This window comes from Triturus cristatus, chromosome 10 (genome assembly GCF_964204655.1).
Source record: "Triturus cristatus chromosome 10, aTriCri1.1, whole genome shotgun sequence".
Lineage (NCBI taxonomy): Eukaryota > Metazoa > Chordata > Amphibia > Caudata > Salamandridae > Triturus > Triturus cristatus.
Window position 1 is genome coordinate 653,272,038 of NC_140593.1, and position 18,539 is coordinate 653,290,576.

The 18,539-nt window shown below is 46.4% G+C and overlaps 1 protein-coding gene across 2 annotated transcripts in view; it reads left to right on the forward strand.

Moving 5' to 3' along the window:
- ROGDI (rogdi atypical leucine zipper) overlaps positions 1-18,539 on the forward strand; it is a 765,793-nt gene that overhangs the window by 505,609 nt on the left and 241,645 nt on the right. For both annotated transcript variants that reach the window (XM_085632220.1, XM_085632219.1), the window contains 2 exons: positions 2,105-2,159; positions 2,276-2,356. In XM_085632220.1, coding sequence (XP_085488346.1) covers positions 2,105-2,159; positions 2,276-2,356 — 136 coding nt within the window. The remainder of the gene's footprint in view (positions 1-2,104; positions 2,160-2,275; positions 2,357-18,539) is intronic.

Genomic DNA, 18,539 nt, shown 5'->3' on the forward strand with positions numbered 1-18,539 from the left:
TGCATGTCTTTATTTCTCCTTTGGCTGGTATGTATGTATGTATAGATATACTTGTATAGCGCAATGACTGTCACCCAAAGGGCATCCTGGCGCTTAGACTGATGGTGAAAGAAGCCTGCATGAAAAGAAACGATCCACTGTATAAGAAAAATTACGCCGCTCTTGGAAAAAGGTGAGTTTTCAGGGCTTTTTTGAAGGAGGGGAAATCTCCCGTACTCCTCAGTGCAAACGGCTGAGAGTTCCACAGCGTTGCTGCTGTGAATCGAAAGGACCTGCTTCCCTAACGAGTCCTTAAGATTTTTGGAACTACAACCAAACATGCCGTGGCGGAGCGGAGAGACCTACGCGGGACATACCACGAGAACATATTCTGTAAGGGAAAAGGGCCTTGTTCATGAAGAGCTTTAAACACCAAGCAGAGGGCTTTAAATTCAATCCGCTGAGGGACAGGTAACCAGTGGAGGTCCCTGAGCGCAGTAGTGGAGGAGTCCGCGCGCCGGCGTGACAGAGCCAGTTTAGCCGCCAGATTCTGCACGCGTTGAAGTTTACCCACCAGGGTCACCGGGGCTCCCAGAAGTAGTGCGTTACAGTAGTCAAGTCTACTTAGGATGGTACTCCGCACTACCTCTGGTCTTGCCTGCGCTGGGAGAAAAGGCAAGATTTTCCTTAACGTGCGAAGCAAAGCCATGCACGTGGCCACTGTTTTTATTAACAGAAACATCCAGTTGAAGGTTGGAGCCAAAATAGACTCCCAAGTTCCGCACACAATTTGTTGGTAAACTGGTGCCCTGGAAGGATGAAGGCCAGAAGTTCGATGGAAAAGGCCTTGGGGTGCTGCCAGATGGGCAGTATAGGACCTCAGTTTTTGAACTATTAAATTGCAGAGAGTTGTGGCACAGCCAGTCTGCCGTAGAGGTCATGCAGCGATGGAAAGTCTTTTGTGACACCGCCTCCTTACCCTCAAACGAGAAGATAAGTTGGGTGTCGTCCGCATAGTTAGTAACTGCAATGCCGAAAGATTTTATCAGCTTAATCAGGGGGCGGAGGTAAAGATTAAAAAGGATAGGGCTGATGGCTGACCCTTGAGGCACACCCTGACCAACGCTTCTGATGGTTGATTTGTACGGAGGAAGGGCCACTACCTGGTGTCTATTATCCAGATAAGACGTCAGCCAGTCCAGGGCCAAGCCAGTCACCCCCACTTCCTCCAGCCTCCTGAGTAAGATCACATGGCTGACCGTATCGAACGCGGCCGACATATCTAGCAGCACTAAAAAGGCTGCCCGACCTTGGTCGGCACGCGTCCTGAGGTCATCGAGCACGGTCACTAATGCTGACTCTGTCCCATGGGCTGGTCTAAATCCAAATTGAGCCACATCCAGACAGGCGTTACTCTCCAGATAGCAGGAAAGATGTTTTGTGGCCCATTTCTCCAAGATTTTGATTGGAAAGGGGAGAAGGGAAATGGGCCTATAATTGGCAGGGCAGGAAGGATCCAAGGTTTCCTTTTTGAGGAGAGGAGACACCACTGCCAACTTCCAGCAGTCCCGTACTCGCGCAGACCTGAGGGATTGGCAGCAGGTCGCGAATCCATTGCCGTTCATGTTGCTGGCTTCCCATGATGAGGGAACTCAAGGTAGTGCATTTGTTAATGGCCCAGATGCACTCTTGATGATCATGACAAAGCAAAAGACTACCACTCACATGCCGAGTAAAGTTGTTCTAAATGGCTTGATTCAGGAGTTTCACTCTCCACCCCACCCCCCTTCATTACTCACATGTTTATTCTCTGATCGCACACCCCTTTCTGCATCTCAACCGTCCACCCTGGACCTATGTGCATTTACTTCCTTCCTTCTACTTGCTAGGCTGTTCAGAATTACAATTTGAACTGTGCTCTGCTTCTGAAAGGTGATGACTTGCTCAGTCTTTGAAATATGAGTGAGTACTGCTGTCGGTCTGTTATGATTATACCTACACCTTGGGTTTTACACATCGCGATGCTCTTGGATGGAGATGTGTTGAGGATAGGGAAGACAGAGGTGTTGAAATTACGTTATGGACAACGATCCTAACTTCTGTTCTTCTGTTAATCTCGTTTTAGGGCTGATCTGGTTAAAGGAGTGTTGACCCTGCAGGGAGATGCGTTGTGTCAGGCTGTAAGTTCCTCTTTACCACTACCCTCAACATATTTGTCTATTTATGCAGCTATGTGGGGAGGTTTAGGGTGTAGATGCTTTACTGCTTCCACTAATTCATCCCTCTCTTGTAATAGGATGTGAACTTGAAAATGCCGCGAACTAACCAGGTGCTACACTTTGCCTTCCGTGATGACAAGCAGTGGAAAATGCAGCAGGTATGGCAAGTAGTGTGAGTAGGCTGGAGAGGAACTAATGGGAAGTAGCGATATGTGTTGTAGTACCTCAAGGGTCGGCTAAAGAGATTATCTCAGTGATCGTTTGGTAGTGGTTAAGGGCAGTACAGCTGGTCTACTTTCTTGTCCATACTCCCTCTAAGTAGTTACAAAGCAAGAAGTGCATGAACTGTAGATCATCTGGAATAAATTGCATTACCCTAAATACACACCCGATGTCAGTCTAGAACCTCTTCCCAACATAACCTATTCCTCAAGGAGGTTAGACTGGATATAAACAAGTAGCCTGAAACTTTATGGTGACAAAACTGAAGTACATGTGGTTAGTAATAACAGGTCAAGATTGCTGGAACTGTCATGGCCGGACCAACTTGGAAAAATACCTAAGCTTGCCCAGTCAGTAAAAAGCCTTGGTGTCTGGATAGATGACAAACTCACTAAGGAAACGCAGGGTCAGAAACTAGCTTTGTCCTGCTTTGGCATTCTGAGAGTCCTCCGAAATTTCTTACATATGTTACCACCATCCTCTACGAGGGTGGTGGTGCACAGCTTAATCAGACAGTGGAAGCTCCCTTATTTATAGAGTCCAAAATATGTGATAAAAAGACTTCAAGTAGTCCAGAATACAGCAGCCAAAATTCGTCACAAAATTCCTAAGCATCAATCAACCAGTCCAGCCCTAGCAACCCTGCACTGGCTGCTGGTTCAGAAAAGCAGTCAGTTCAATGTGCTTTGCATTGCCCATCGGGCCATCCATGGTAAAGGTCCACTCCTCATCCAGAAGCTTCATAGTCCCTATGCTCCAGGTTAGCCCCTTCGGTCCAGTAAGCTAGGATTTCTGATGGTACCCAAGGTGAAAAAAGCAAGAAGCAGAAGCCACTTTTTTGCATGTCTTGTTCCCAAGCTCTGGAACATCCTGTGCGCCGCCCTTCGATCCCAATAGTCAGAAATCTGCTTCAGAGAACTGCTCAAAACCCATCTCTTCTGAAGCTTGACTTCTATTCCAAAGCTCATGTAGGTACAACATTTTGAGGTTGCATTCAGCACTGTGTGGCCTGGACGTGTAGCTGCGCATTGTACAAAAACATACAAATTGAATTAAGAGTTCCACAGTCAGTACTAGAAGATCAGCATACCTGTAGAGACTTTAATCAGACAATGATCACCCAGACACTTTTTTAAATACTCGAAGATGCTACTAACTCCAAGGGGACAGGGATACTACCAGAAAACACAAGTGGGGCATTGGTACCAAATTGGGATCACACCAATTCCACAAAGGAGCAGGAATATTGGAATTTAGCTCTCCAATATGTCTGAGGGGGGGGGGAAGACTGTCTAGTGCCTGATGGTGAGTGTGTGTTGCAACCCATTTCTTTTCTCACTTTTTTCTCTGGTTGACTGGTAGACTTTCAGCCCCTTTTGGGAATAGCAGATGAGGGGTAAGCACCCTAATGTGCCTACCCAGGAGGCAGAAAGCTAACTAAGCCACAGGGGAAGCATTGGTTTAAAAAAAAGGTTATGCAGTGCGTTGCTGCCTCTCCTGACATTGGAAAGCTCCCCATTTGATGGACCCCAGGTAGTCTTTCTGCCCCTTCCTGAAACAAATTGGGGCGTTTACCGCCCATCTGACCACCCTAAGGGGGATTGAAGACCCACTAGACTACCAGATAAAACAATTAGAAAAGGGATAGGGTGTTGTGCCAGCCCATCTTGTCATCAAGCCCAACCCCAGTGTACTATCAGTCTTTTTGTATCTTGGGGCAAGGCAGAATGGCAGGCTTACTCCATCTCTGCCGGCCCATACGTTAAAACTGTCCAAATAAATCCAATTTTTCTCTGTCTTTGTCTTAGAAGATGTCTGCAGTATGTGGTCCCTAAGTCAGCCTCTACCCAGGCAACCCCACCAACCCTGGGTTATTTATGAAAACTAGGGACCAAAGCGCGTCCAGGATGGTGTGGCTTGTGCATGTCTCCCACATGGTATTACCCAGAATGCCATTTGAACATCTACACTGTGCTTAAAACACCAAATGTCGTCTTTGTGTGGGGGTGCAGCAACAATTGAGCCTGGAGTCATCCACAGACCCTCCCACAAAATTTCAGAAAGCTAGAGATTCAGGGCAGTTGTGTTTTGAATAGATCCCAGCAAGTTTTCTTACCCAGAATGCCTGACATGTTAAAATATTGATCAAAAGAATATTTTCCCCACATTTATGTGGCAGAAATCTCAGTCACTTCCAGACAATGACAAAAGTCTTACCATCCTGCATTCCCACATGTCTACTGAGAAAAATGGTACATCACGAATGGTTGGACCTAATGCATGTGACGGGAGTGGATCAAAACTATAAGCATGTGCCGATCATATCCATACTATTAAGTTATATGGTCCATGTACGGTTTGCAGTTGCAATCCAGGAAATTAGACTTATTTTGGGGTGCAACATTCTTCTTTTTATGTAACCTACAATTAAATTAGAATGTACCTTTCCATGCCACAGTGTAGTGCAGCGCCAATTCCTTAGGCAATAGCCTTAGCTTTGACATCCCCCAAATGGTAGGGCACAAAAGTAACTATGTTGTCATCGAAATTCTTTGGGAGGTGGCATTCCTGGATTTGTTAAAAGGGGAATGACTCTTGGCCAGAGTTTCTACCCGAAACATTACCAACCCAGCCTTCCTTTAGAAGAGGGATTGTCAGAGTTGTGGCTCTCCTGAGGGGATAGTGAAAGGAGGAAAGAAAAAGTAAGATGTGGGTCTGATACGAGAGGTATACATTCTGTGGTTGCCCCAAAACTGGATATACATCCACTGTGTGCGTTTTAGGTCTCTAGTTAAGTGAAGACTACATGACTTTATAACACAGAGTGGGAGGAAGGAGGAGAATAACTGTATAGTGCAGTAGTCAGTTTGAGGTGGTGGAATGAGGGGCACAACAGTCTCCACCTTGCGGGTGTAAGCCAGGGTCAGAGATTCAAAAACATGTATAGAAGTGGGGTCAGTGTAGTACCATATCTATACATCTAGTCGCTGGATCGGCGTAGAAAGTGTCCCAAAATCAAATATAGAATCTTCATCGTTGAGTCTTGAGCTTGTTCAATGGTCGATAGACAGATGCAGGTATGGTGGTTTTAGGTGTATTGCTTTGTGTTTTATGTTGGAAAGCAAGCAAATGGTGGTCTGACCATGTGACTGGAGTAATCGTTTGAAAAATAACTAGGTCTGGATTCTCAAAAATAACGTCTAGGATGTGTCCAGCTATGTATGTGGGTTTGCGGATGAACTGATGTAGGTTCAGCGTATCTAGGCCAGTGATGATTGTTTTTGGATGGGGCATATTGGGTTTGTCAAACCAAATGTTTCGGTTGAATATATAGGTTGGAGAGTAGTGTTATAGTGTTTGAAACTGTGTCTAGAAGTGTGTCTGGAAATGTTGCATTGCTAGGTGAGCTTTGTAAAGGAGTAGGAAGTTACAGGAGGAAGATGATGTAGCTGGGACTGGGAGAACCGCAAAGTGAAACTATGGCCCTGCAGCTGGAGTTCTGCCGAACTGGGAACAGGCCTACTGGGCTGGGTCAATCCCCTGCCTCTATTGAGCTGCCCATAGTGGGGCCGCACTGGACGGCTGGCCTTCAACAAGGAGGAGCCAGGACAGAGGGTGGATTACATCTCCCCCCGTACTGAGGAGAGAGCAGCTATCAAGGGGCTTCAATACTTGGTCATCTGAGCAGTGTGTCTTGGCAGCGGGAGCTGACTACATTGCGCCCTTTGGGGAGCAGGCGGATGGGCACTGCTTTGGTGAACACGAGGGGACACTTGCACCCATTGATCACTAGAACCCGCAGTGGGCTCCCCTGCTTTATGGACAGGCAAGTTGACATGGTGGTCAAACTTAAGGTGAACAGGCCTCCTCCCCTTCCTACAAAGGCATATAATTGATTACCTGCACAGAAGGAGGGTCCCTTTAGCCAACTTGAGACCACACTGGAAAAGCATTCAACCCAATTTGACAGAGTCCTGCAAGCTATCCTTGACACCAAGACTTTGATAGAAGCCAAGATAACATGATTACCCTGGAAAACAACTTACCTTTCGCTGACTACAGGAAGTTGACCAAGAGGGTGGACGATGCAGAAACTGCCCTCATCATGATATGCCCCACACTTCTTGAGGTGCTGTCTTAATTGCGAACCACGAAGCCCGATATACAGCCTTGCAATGGAGAGCAGAAGACAGGGAGAGGTGTTCATGACACATTAATGTGTGCTTCATAGGCTTCCTGGAGCGCTCTGAGGGACCAAATGTAGAGTTGTTCTTTGAGCAATGGTTGACGAACACTGTACTCATAGGGAAGGTCCCGAAATTATTTTCCATGGAAAGGGCACACCGAATACAGTGGCAGCCTCTATTACCGGGAGTGGCTCCACACCTGGTGATTTTTCAATTGTTGAAGTATGGAGACAGGGACCTCATTCTACAGCTCTCCTGGATAAAATGCCCATAGCAGTTCGAGGGAAGTGTGATTACAGCCTATCCAGACTACACAGCAGAAGTACAGTGGCGATGCAACTCTTGCGCAACGATCACCAGCAACTGAGGCTACGGGGCCTCAAATAAGCTCTCCCCTTTCCTACCAAGCTGATTGGTCGAGGACGAAACATCAGACTTCTTCCAGAGTTCAGAAGAAGCTTGGGCATGGCTGCACACAAATGGAATGAAGACCCCAGTGCTAACGGACCCATCCTACAGGGATAGGAAAAATGCATGACTAAACAGAGCTGCACCCGAAGGTCACGGAGCCTCCTCACTAATGAACAGCCAGCTAGAGAAAGAACACAAGTGGTGGCTGACTCATTGCAGCACAGCAAAGAACCCCTTTGCAGTCCTACCATCGGATCATGACTCGGACTCCGAAATAGGTACTTTGGATCTGGCGATATGGGAAACAGCGGGGACTGGACCCGACACCCCACCCAGCAGATGGCATTCTTTAATGATCAGTTAATATCACCGTAGATGGCTAGCAGACCTGGAGGCATTTAGGAGCTGGTGAGAAGGTACAGGTGGAGGATGAGGAGCCCGTTGCCAAGCCAGGGCCCACTCAACTGCCAGGAATCATGAATCGTGCTAAGCAGCCTCACCCTCCTCTTGTTTTTCCGAGATGGACATAAAGCCAACTCTTATGCATCTAGAACTCAAAATTCACATTTATGTTTAGCGGGACATAATGGGTGTAGCCAGCCTGTGAGTTCAGAGTGGTGTTCAAAACGTTATTTATTAGTTGGAGACAGCACCACATGATAGGCCGGTCTAAATCAGCACTGATTTACATGGAGAACCACACACTAGATACCATAGAGGGACTTGCAGTTCTCACCTAAAAAAAAAACCAACCGGGCACATGAAAAAGCACCTACAGCATTAACCCCCACAGGATCTACTAACCCTGAAGTGCGCAGAAATCCTTACAGATGCTATCAACCACACGAATCTCACCTATCGCGCCCTGACGTGGAATATAAGTGGTATGGCCACGCCAAGATAGAGGAGCAAGATGTACACGCATCTCCAGCGCTTATGAATACATATAGCAGGCCTGCAGGAAACTCACAAACACATCCTGAATTACAGAAGGTTTGCGCGCGCAATGGTGGGGGTGAGGGGTGACGCTCTATGCACCTCTTTCTCAGCCTTCGCAAGAGTTGTTCTAATCTGGATTGCCTCTGGAGTCCCGCTTACAATAGAGCACCACAAAATAGATCAAGAGGGGCGATACGTGGTTTCAGAGGAGAGGATCGACTAGACGGGGAACCACTGACACTCACAGCAGTCTACGCACCAAACATAAACCATTCTGAATTTGTAGATCAGCTGACCCTTGCCCTTTTGCATAACCCTCAGGCCCCATGCATCTGGTGACGAAATTTTAACAGTGTCCCAGATGTAAATTCTGATAGATCCACTCTTCCCCCCCCCCCCCCCCCCCCCGAGGGAACCACGTGCCGTAAACTCACACAGCACTTTCAACAATGGAGGGACAGCAGGCCTGTCCATAATGTGTGGTGTCTGCTACATCACAAGAACCGAGAATACTTGTTTATTTTCTGAAGCATGAAGTCCACACACGTCTCAACCTTTTTCTCTGCAGCAAAATGTTATGCCCACGACTTGGGGGTGGGGAGTATCTTGCACACACCATATTGTATCAATGTCTGCTGCGAATGGTATTGCAGTGGGGCAGAGACTGGCTGAAAATACCAGCATGGCGGCTGTGGGCGGAGGCACAACAGGACAATCCTTTCTGCAAGGCCATTGCAACACACACATTGCAATACGTTGTAACAAATTTGGACACAACCTCAATTTGGACAGGTGCGTGGGAGGCATTCAAGGTGGTCATACTGGACCACTGTATCAATACTGCCTGGGGCATCAGACACTATGCAGGATACTCCTAGACACTGAGCATGACCTGTGCCGCCTGGAAGCTCTTATACCCACGCAGTCCAATGGGTAAAACAACTGCGATCCCTAAGACTTGCACACTCAAAATAGATTCCCACATCGTAAAATTAGACTACAGGAAACATCTAGCCCACCAACATGGAGAAGGGGATCGTGCTGGCAAAATGCTGGCATGTCTGTTCCATGATGACGCAGGGCAGCTCTCAATTGGAACCATCAGAGCTCCAAACAGTACACAATATAACACACAGCACCGCTTTCGGTGATTACCATACCCGATTTGCTGTGAGTGACAGAACCAATAATGTCCAAATACAGGATTTATCGGAGATCGCCCTACCTCGACTCAACCATTGCAATGGGCTGACCTAGATGAGCCACTTCAAGTGGCCAATATTCGTGCAGTTATTGCCCAAATAGCAGATTTTAGAACTCCGGGAACAGTTGACTTCCACGTTGAGTACTATGGAACCTACTGCACACAGCTCATCCGGAAACTGCATGAAGTTTATGAAAAGGTGAAGGAGACCGGCTTCCTACTGGAGTACCTCTGCTACTACCCAAGGCGGTGTGAGATCCTCAAATGTTTGGTCCTTCAGATCACTCTTGCTCCTAAAGTAATAGGCATCAGGCTGCAGCTGATAATCAGCACGTTGGTCCACATGGTCTAGAATGGTTTCATACTGGCATGGTGCGCTTTTCTGAACATCAGTCTGTTATTGGTATTGATGAAGACCTGCACGAGTGCCCACGAGGGATGCCTAGCGGTGTCAATTGACACCAAAAAGGCATTCGACACCCTAGGATGGGGTGATCCTCAGGCAGTGCTAAAGAACATGGGAATGGGTCCAACGTTCCTCAAGTAGGTCAGGACACTCTATAGTCAAAAGGGGATGTGGGTGGTGTGTAGGGGGTTCATTTCCATCCAGTTTAGAATTTACAGAAGCACCAGACAGGGATGCCCGCTGTCCCCCATGATTTTTGCACTCACCATGGAGCCGTTGGCAGGTACGCTACGGATACAAGCCTTGCAACGGGGAGGGGGGGTGGCAGAAGGGGGGGTCCCCAGCTTTTAGTATGTGGCACATCATGCCACTGTGTGGATGAAACCCTGATCTACTTGTGAGATGCTCACACCTCCATTCCGACATAGTTTGCACCTCCATCCCGACATTGATGGGGCTGCTAGACCCGTTCGGAGAAATATTGGGTCTCAAAATAAACGGGACCAAGTCCTGCTTGTTTCCCTTAACTCAAGTGCCCATACAAGAGAGTATCCATGATTGCGACCAGACTCGCATAGAACTTTGATATGCTTAAATATCTGGGAGTTCACTTCTTGTACACAGACATAGACCTAATTGAAGGTAATCTGAATAGGACGATTAACGTACTCCGCTGCTCACTCCTCTTCTGGGTCTTTCTGCCACTGTCCCTACCAGGCTGGGTGGCAATTGCTAAAATGCTGGCATTACCATGTTTGCTATACTACTTTGTGGCTTTGCTGCTACTTGTTCCCCAACAGTTCTTTAATGGTCTCCTGTTAGACTTGATATGGGGAAAGGGGAGGAAGAGGATTGCACTGAATAAAAATGCAACACCCTGTGTTGGACAGGGGCTGGGTGCTTCTGATTACGAGTTTTAATATATAGCAGACACGCGCCTGAGGCCGGGAGATGCATCAAATGCTGAACGATCTGACATTCAAAGAATACTGAACTGTGAACACATCATTATTTGGGGGGGGGGGGAGCACTCTCACCTTATGCCCCTTCCCTCCCACTTTGGTCCCTGTCAGAAACAAGGAATGTCTTAATACATCATGATGCATATGCGTGATAAGAAGTAAGTGTACCCTGCGGACCTTTCAGGAGTGCAGTAACGCACATATCCTACAACCAGGTCCGTTTCTAATATACAATGCACTACAACACGCCATAGACACTCAGTGGGGGAGGGGATGCACAGAACCTCCCATGTTGACACTCCCACAAATTATACTCTCGCGTGGGTGCTCATGCAAGCCTATCACTATCCTATATGCCGCTCTCCCTTCACAGCGCTACATGACAGATGCCAGGGAATGTTAGACCACAGACCTACATTCACGACAAAAAATGAATACGCATCACTCAACACGTAAGAGATTTCCAGGAATGCCTGGTTTCAATATACTCCAATTCAACTGTTTGCACCTGGCCTACTCCACACTAAAGCGCACTCGCAGCATGTTCCTTGAGGTGTCCTCAGGCTATGCCAGATGACTGATGCAGGATTTTTCCTAATATTGTGGGACTGTCTAGCGATCCACATTAGCAGGGGCAAGAAGTGACTGGGGAGGTCTTCGACCTGGTGGGCTGCATCGTACCCCCTACACCGAAAAGCTGCTTGCTTGGTCTCCGACCCAACACCAAAGGGAACAAACACACACTCGGGTTTACAGACCTGGCCCTTGTACTTTTTGAAAGACCGATTTCAGTGTAATGGAAGGCGTGCACAGCACAGGACATGAAATGGTGGCCCCGAAGCCCTCTTGAAGTGGAACAAAGTGGAAACTGTTATGCTTTCCAAGACCCAATTTCAGGTTGGTGGGGGCCCATTCACAACCACTTGGTATATAGATGTCGTCAACCTCTAAGAAGAAAGTGGTGATAGACCGCCTTGAGCCCCAACACACCTGCCGCATAGACTTTGAGGATCGTTCTGACCATTAGCGGGGCAGTCTGAAATAAAATGAACTGGCAGCCAGAACCTGAGATAACAGTCTGAAATATCCATGGATGCCCTCGGTGAGAGAGCCAAAAAAAGGCTAGAGTATTGGCTCCAACTTCCGTTCTTGAGACTGGTCGGCACTGGAGACACCATTCAAGTCTTGAGAGAACTCAAAGTCGAAACACCAAGCCTTGCAGCCAAGAGAACACCAATCGTCTTCAGACCCAAAGTAGACCTCGATTCTTGCTATGAAGACGGAAGTTCAATCTGACTACAGACATCTCACCATATGCCTTGATCCTATAACAGGTTATATTGTTGCAAAGCCACCTTTAAGCGGCTATATGAAAGCGTAAATGAACATATGAGAATAATCCATGCTAAAGAAAAAAACAATTAGAAACCACATCTGCACCTGCAACAGCGGGTGTTGTGTTGCTCTCCATTCATTGTGGTTCTGATCGCGACACGCATGCTGAATATGATTAGCTGTGTGATTATCCAGGCATATGTTATCATCAAGATGACACCTGGCATGGCTACCAAGTGAACCCTTAAAGTGAGCTCACTCTCTGAACATAGCCAGTAAAAGCATCCTCACCATATGGCACATCCATATATCATTCGGTCTTAGTCAGGACAGTCAAGCAAAGCATCAGAAGGTCCCTAATCTGTGGATGAAGTGGAAGATCACTTCTTAATAGAGACCACCTCCCCCCAAAACCGTGTGTACTACACAGTTCCTGCCCAAGTTAAAAACTAAAGAATTCATGTGTACAATTTAACATTAAAAAAAACTCAAAATCTAGGGTTGTCACTCTTAAGAATTGAAAAGAAGTTCAAAACAGCTCCAGGGTCAGCTATACATATAGGGACATGTGCTACCTGACTCTCTGTAGTGCATAACAGAGAAACCAGCGTTAATGCAGGTAACAGGACACTCTTCACCACCAGATCAGGAAATCAAGCGCATTGGCAGAGCAGAAAAACGTGTCCTCGGCGCATCAACACAATGGCACACAGCCAGTCCACTGGTGCTTCTATCTCTCAGTGATGGACATCTGTGGGAGGAAATGGATTACATACTGCATTACCCTCCTGATGCTAAAAAAATAACTCTGGATGGCAGAATCATTTCTAATGCCCTCATTTTCTGTGCCGTAGATGCGGCCTATACGGCCTGAATGCAAGCATACATAAAATAAATATCTGATTACAGACTATAATTTTTAGCTGTAAAATAGGTCATCATGCAGAAGATAAATCAAAACAGCCAATTAAAAGCCAGGGAGTACTAAATACTCCCGTAGGCCACTAAAAAAAGTGATTAACAATGTTCCTAACCAATGGCTGGACAGTATTGAGCCAACTAAGCCAATGACTGATGGAAGCTGGACCAAAGCCCCTTAGATTATGTACAGAACAGAATGCACGTGCCATGAATAGTGCAAGTGCCATTACACATCAAACTCAAAAAAGGAAAACCGTTACCACTACTCTACGTCGCTGCATCCTACACTACTCTGCTCCACAGCACTCTATGCTACTCTACTCTTCTCCGCACCACTTTCCATCCACTTCACTTTATCTCCTGTGCCTTCCCCAACAACACATAATGCCATCTTAAAATAGCTGCAGGCTTGTCCAGCTCTCATCGCTGCACCCTGCTTTGTATTCTTTAAATATAGTGGCCGGTCTTGCTTTTGTTCTGTGCGTTGTGGCTCGCTTTGAAACATACTTTATCTTTCAGCAATGCGTTCATGAAACAGGCACCACGCTTTATTTTAATTATTACAACGTGGCATGCCAAGGAGTATCTTTAAACAAAGTGGCCGTGCTTTTCTTTTGTTGTGCACGGCGCATTTAAGTTCATACTTTCACTTTCATCGTGAAGCTCATAAACGTGCGCCATGCTTTAGTTGGTTTCGCCTGGTTTAGAACATTCCTTTTGGATCACTGCTTTTGCCCTTAGCAGTTAAAGAAATGATGATGCTAATTAGAAGTACTGCTTACAAAAAGTGCTTGAAGAATGTGCGCTACACAAATGTAAAGTGCACCATTTTGAGGGTGGGGGTCGGGGCGGCGTTGCTTGTGTTATTTCAAAATCTCATACATTTTCAGCCAAGAAGCCTGTTAGCAATGGGCGACGGGTCCCGGGCTGACACACAGCCGCATTATATACCCCCTCATTCTGACCTGTATTTAGAAAGCCCGGGGTGCAAAAGGCAGGCGCCTTTAATTTCATGGCCAGTACAATATTCCTCTGTCCTGACCCCGGACCGAGGGGGCAGCTGTGGGGGTATTACTGGAATGAAGAGCCGGTTGCAGACTTTCGCAAATTCTCCTCTGTGGCTTTTACCCGTGGGCCGGCTGGAGCTCTGATCGGAGGTTGAGAAGTTTCATGCAGCGAAAGGGGAAGTGCCCCAAAACGGAGAGGACAGGGTGAGGAGAGGTGAGGACACCAGAGCAGCAGCCGGACGCAGGGGGAGCGGACGAGCACACCACCGCCTTTCTCCGAGGCAGAGCAGAAATGCCTCGGAGAAACGCAGCGTCCTTTTCGGAATCGGGGGCGTGTTTGTCTTTTCTCTCCTCCAGCCATTGGCTGGAGGAGAGAATGAGACTTCTTGCAAAACACACGCCCCCCGATCCGAAAAGGACGGGGCGTAATCGGAGTGACTGACCTCTTCTCCAATGGCTGGCCAGCATTCAAGAGGCCAGCCAATGGAGAACAGGGGAGAAGAGGGGCGGTTTCAAGCCCCTCTTCTCCAAGTCATTAAAACTCCGACTTCCGGTTCTGCCTTTCGGCAGACCGGACGTCCTCGACCTAAAAAGGGCACGGATCCCACCAAAGCCATTTGCACTTTGCCTCATCAGCAGCAAAAGCAAGGCTTTGAGATTAGATCAGGAGGCACTCAGATTATAGTTCCTTCATATTTCCACATCCAAAATGTTGATTTTCATGAATCTTCTTTATTGAACACTTCTTTTAAAACCGTGCAGTCAGCATGTTTCATTCATAGCACTTCTTCAGGCCTGCAAATGACACTGATGTCTGTACAAGTATAAATATATATAAAAGAAAAATATTAACACCTTAACTCACAATGCAGTCAAAATATGTTGGGGGAAGGGAGATCTAAGGATGAACCCTATCACCAAGAACTACAAATAAATATGTAGAGAGAAATAAACTCCAGAGAATTATAGTACCAACATACATTTACAGTACAACAATATTGAAATGGAAGAGAACACATGCGTGTAGTATCTTTAATAATGTAACAAGATGGAGTATGTCAATCATGACCTGAGCACGACAAACGTGGTTCTCAGTGCTACTGGAAACAGGGGTGGCTCCTTGCTGTGGCGACGGAGCGTCGCCCCACTGCTGCTACCCAGCAGAGGCAACAGTGAAAAAGAAAAAGATAAAACGATTTCATTGCCATTTCCTTTTTAGCTGCTGCCTCTGTTAGGCAGCCGAGTTGCAGGGCGAGGCGGGGCTGTCCTCTTGACCTTCAGGAGGAGGAGTTGTGGGCACTACTAAGTGTGCATAATGGTTTGGCCGGCTGTTTTAGGCTGGCCAAAGCGTTGTGTGCTCTAAGCACCATTGTGCAGCCGGGTGGAGAAAAGCCACAGGCTCCCGGCAGGCCGGTCAGACCAATCCCAGCGCTGCTGTCATGCTGGGAATAGTATTTGGGCGCCTGCACAGTGTGTACCAGTCAGATCGGGAGAGGAGGAAGACTCTGCGTCAGGTAGGTCACAATTTATTTATTAACTTTTTTTATATATATTTACTTTAATATATTTGTGCCTCCCACCCCTTCTTGCCGCCTTACCACTTTGCATCGTGCTCAGCTGCCACTGCCTGGAAATGTCAGTTCATTCATGTGAGAAGCTGCCGCCACACCCAAATCTGCTTACACAACATCATGATCAATTATGGCATCCCAGTCCAAGGGAACACAATCTAGTCTTATGGTTACTGAGATTTTGCAATTTAAATATGCTTGAAACCTTCAGAAGAATATATGGAAATACTAAAGGCTAGAAAACCAGCAGCTAAGGCATTTTATGCAGATATGTGGAAAGTTTTCGTTTGTTGCTGTCGGAAGTTTAAACATGCAGCCTTTAAATGTTCATGTTAAATCTATTATTTATAACAATTAAATAGGTCAGGCATTGCCTACACATCAGTACGCTTATTCCTAGCGGCTGTATCTGAATAATTACAAAACCGACAACATCGGTCTATTTTTAAGATCCCATTTGCCAGAATCCTTCTTGGACGGTTTAAAGCAGATAATACGCCCTGTTTTACTGCCAATACCTTCATGAGATGTCGACCTTGTCCTTGCTTGACTTATGGGGTTGTAGCTCCTAGATTGAACAAGCCAGCTGCAGTTCCTTTCGTGGGAAGTGTTTTTTTTCTAGTAGCGATCATATCAGTCAGTAAGCTACAAGCTTCGTCAGTTGAATCTTTTGTAAGGTGCACAAAGAGATTTGTGTTTTCAACACGCTCTTGCTTCTTATAGAAGTTGGTGTTGCACTTTCATTGAAAAGCCATCTTTCTTGCAACAAACACTTGCGGGGACTGCTCTGTGTACTCTAGGTGTTAAGTCACTATGTACTATATTGACCCAACAGTTTACAAAATAAAACTTTGTTTTGTTCCATGTGCTCAACCACACCTAGATTCCAATTTCAAAAGGCACGTCTGGTCATGTGAACTCTAATTTGTATTCAAATAGGTTGAGCAAAAGCTTCATGTACATTAACAATCCCACCTAGAGCACATTCAGCTCATATTAAAGATGCTACAATTTCATACATGCCAAACCTGCTGCAAAAACCTGGTTCCTCGGGGGGGGGGGGGGGCCTTCAGATGGCAGGGGCAAAAACGTTCTGCTAACCAACCGAGCAAAGCATGGAGCCCGAGACCAGGTAGCCATCCCTTGCGTCTGAGGAGGCTGGAGGCCGCCATGATAGTTCAGGAAGCACGTGAGCATCACAAGGTCAGCAGTCTGCTGAGCCCTTCAATGTCATGTTGGAATGGGCCAACTGAGTTCAGATTTGGGGGGAGGGGGGGGTCTTCAGTTGGCAGGGGCAAAAACGTTCTGCTAACCAACCGAGCAAAGCATGGAGCCCGAGACCAGGTAGCCATCCCTTGCGTCTGAGGAGGCTGGAGGCCGCCATGATAGTTCAGGAAGCACCTGAGCATCACAAGGTCAGCAGTCTGCTGAGCCCTTCACTGTCATGTTGGAATGGGCCAATTGAGTTCAGATTTGGGGGTCTGAGTGGGGCCAGACTCAAGAATGGACACTTAAACGAGCCCTGCTTGAGATGGAGCCAAACTCAGATTAATTTCCAGCACACATTTCCCATCTTTTAAAATACCAACACAATTTTGACACATTTTGGTTGTTTTTTTTTTCATTTCTCTGCAGGAAAAGACACACACCCTTGATACTTTTAGAATCCCTAACATGTTGGGGAAAAAAACATTTTGCAGGGATATTTTCCGCGGACCTAAATTTATGATTGCTTATGCGCAAGCTGCTACCAATATCCAAAGAAGGTCCTAGCTGTGGGGGTTGGAGCAGGGGTGTGGGGTGTGGGTGGTGTCTTGACTGGTGGGGTAAGGAACCCCTAGCAGTCAAGTGTATCTATTTCAAAGTAGGCATGCTAGCTGCCTCCTCTGCAACTCACTCATCATTTCAAATATTTTTCAACGGATGAGTCATCTAAAAAATATTTAGAATTGGAAGGTACCATGATCAGTTTACCACTAATCGATCATAAACAATTTAGATGACATGTTCTTTTTCTTCCAATAACTTCAGATGCCAGTGATTAATAGACCTAAACCACTCTGGGAGATGCAGGAATCTCGGTTAGGAGCTACCAGTGGGCCCCCATGTGTATTCTGTTCATGCATTTAAGACATTTTCATACAGATCTCTTAAGTCTTAAATTGAGATTATAGGGTGGATTTGAAAGAATACACAGAATACACATGAGCATTACAAAATAGTCTGGGTCCACTCAAACCTTGATACTGCTTTCATGGAAAGGAACATTGGAAAAACATATTAATTGTAGAAAAAAACCTTTTTGGCAGTTCTCAAACATAAAATCATTCTCTAAAGTAGAATTGATTATACATAAAGGTGGAGTCTGCCAAGTGCCTCTGATGGTCGGATCGTAAAAAAAAAATCTACTGTGCATGGCAACTATAAGGCCTATTCTTGTAGTTCCAGTGTAATCCATTGGTATTGAAGAATATCTGAGGTGGGTACAGTTGTTTACAACTAATGTCCCCCCCCCCCCTGCCACAATGCTTTGCATTCCAGTTATGTAAACAAATAACTCCCTTTAGGCACTTGGCTTTAGGGGATGGTGAAGTCAAGCAGTGAAGACTTGCTGGAGTAGACAGTTGAGTTAGAGAATCAGTACAGCCTAACGCATTAAGTAACATGCAAACATGGCAAAAAACCACACCTGAAGTTACTTGCACTATTGAGGCTGGGATACGATCCTGACCTATTTAGTGTTACTTTGAATGAATGAGAAAATGTATTAAGCTCCAATAAATTCCCGAAGGCATCTTGGAGCTAAACGGGACAAGAAAGGATTTCCCTAATCTCCTATTTTCTGCACAAAAAGCACGTTTTCAAGGACATTCTAAAAGCAGAAAGGGAAAGATCTGGTTTGAGTTCCAACGGCATACTATTCCAGAGTAAGGCTGTTGATCTGAAGAAGCTTCTCCCACCCCAAGTGGTTCATCGAAAAGCAGGTACCACTACCACCAAGTTCTTGGCAGAGCCAGACCCAAAGATGTACCACCGCGGGTTGTTCTTAAAATAAGAGGTGCCTTCCTCACGAAGAGTCTTATAGGCCACGCATAGAGCCCTAAAGATAATCCGTTGCCTAACCGGCAGCCAATGAGGTTTACTGAGAAATGTAACTGATGAATCTCACACAGTTT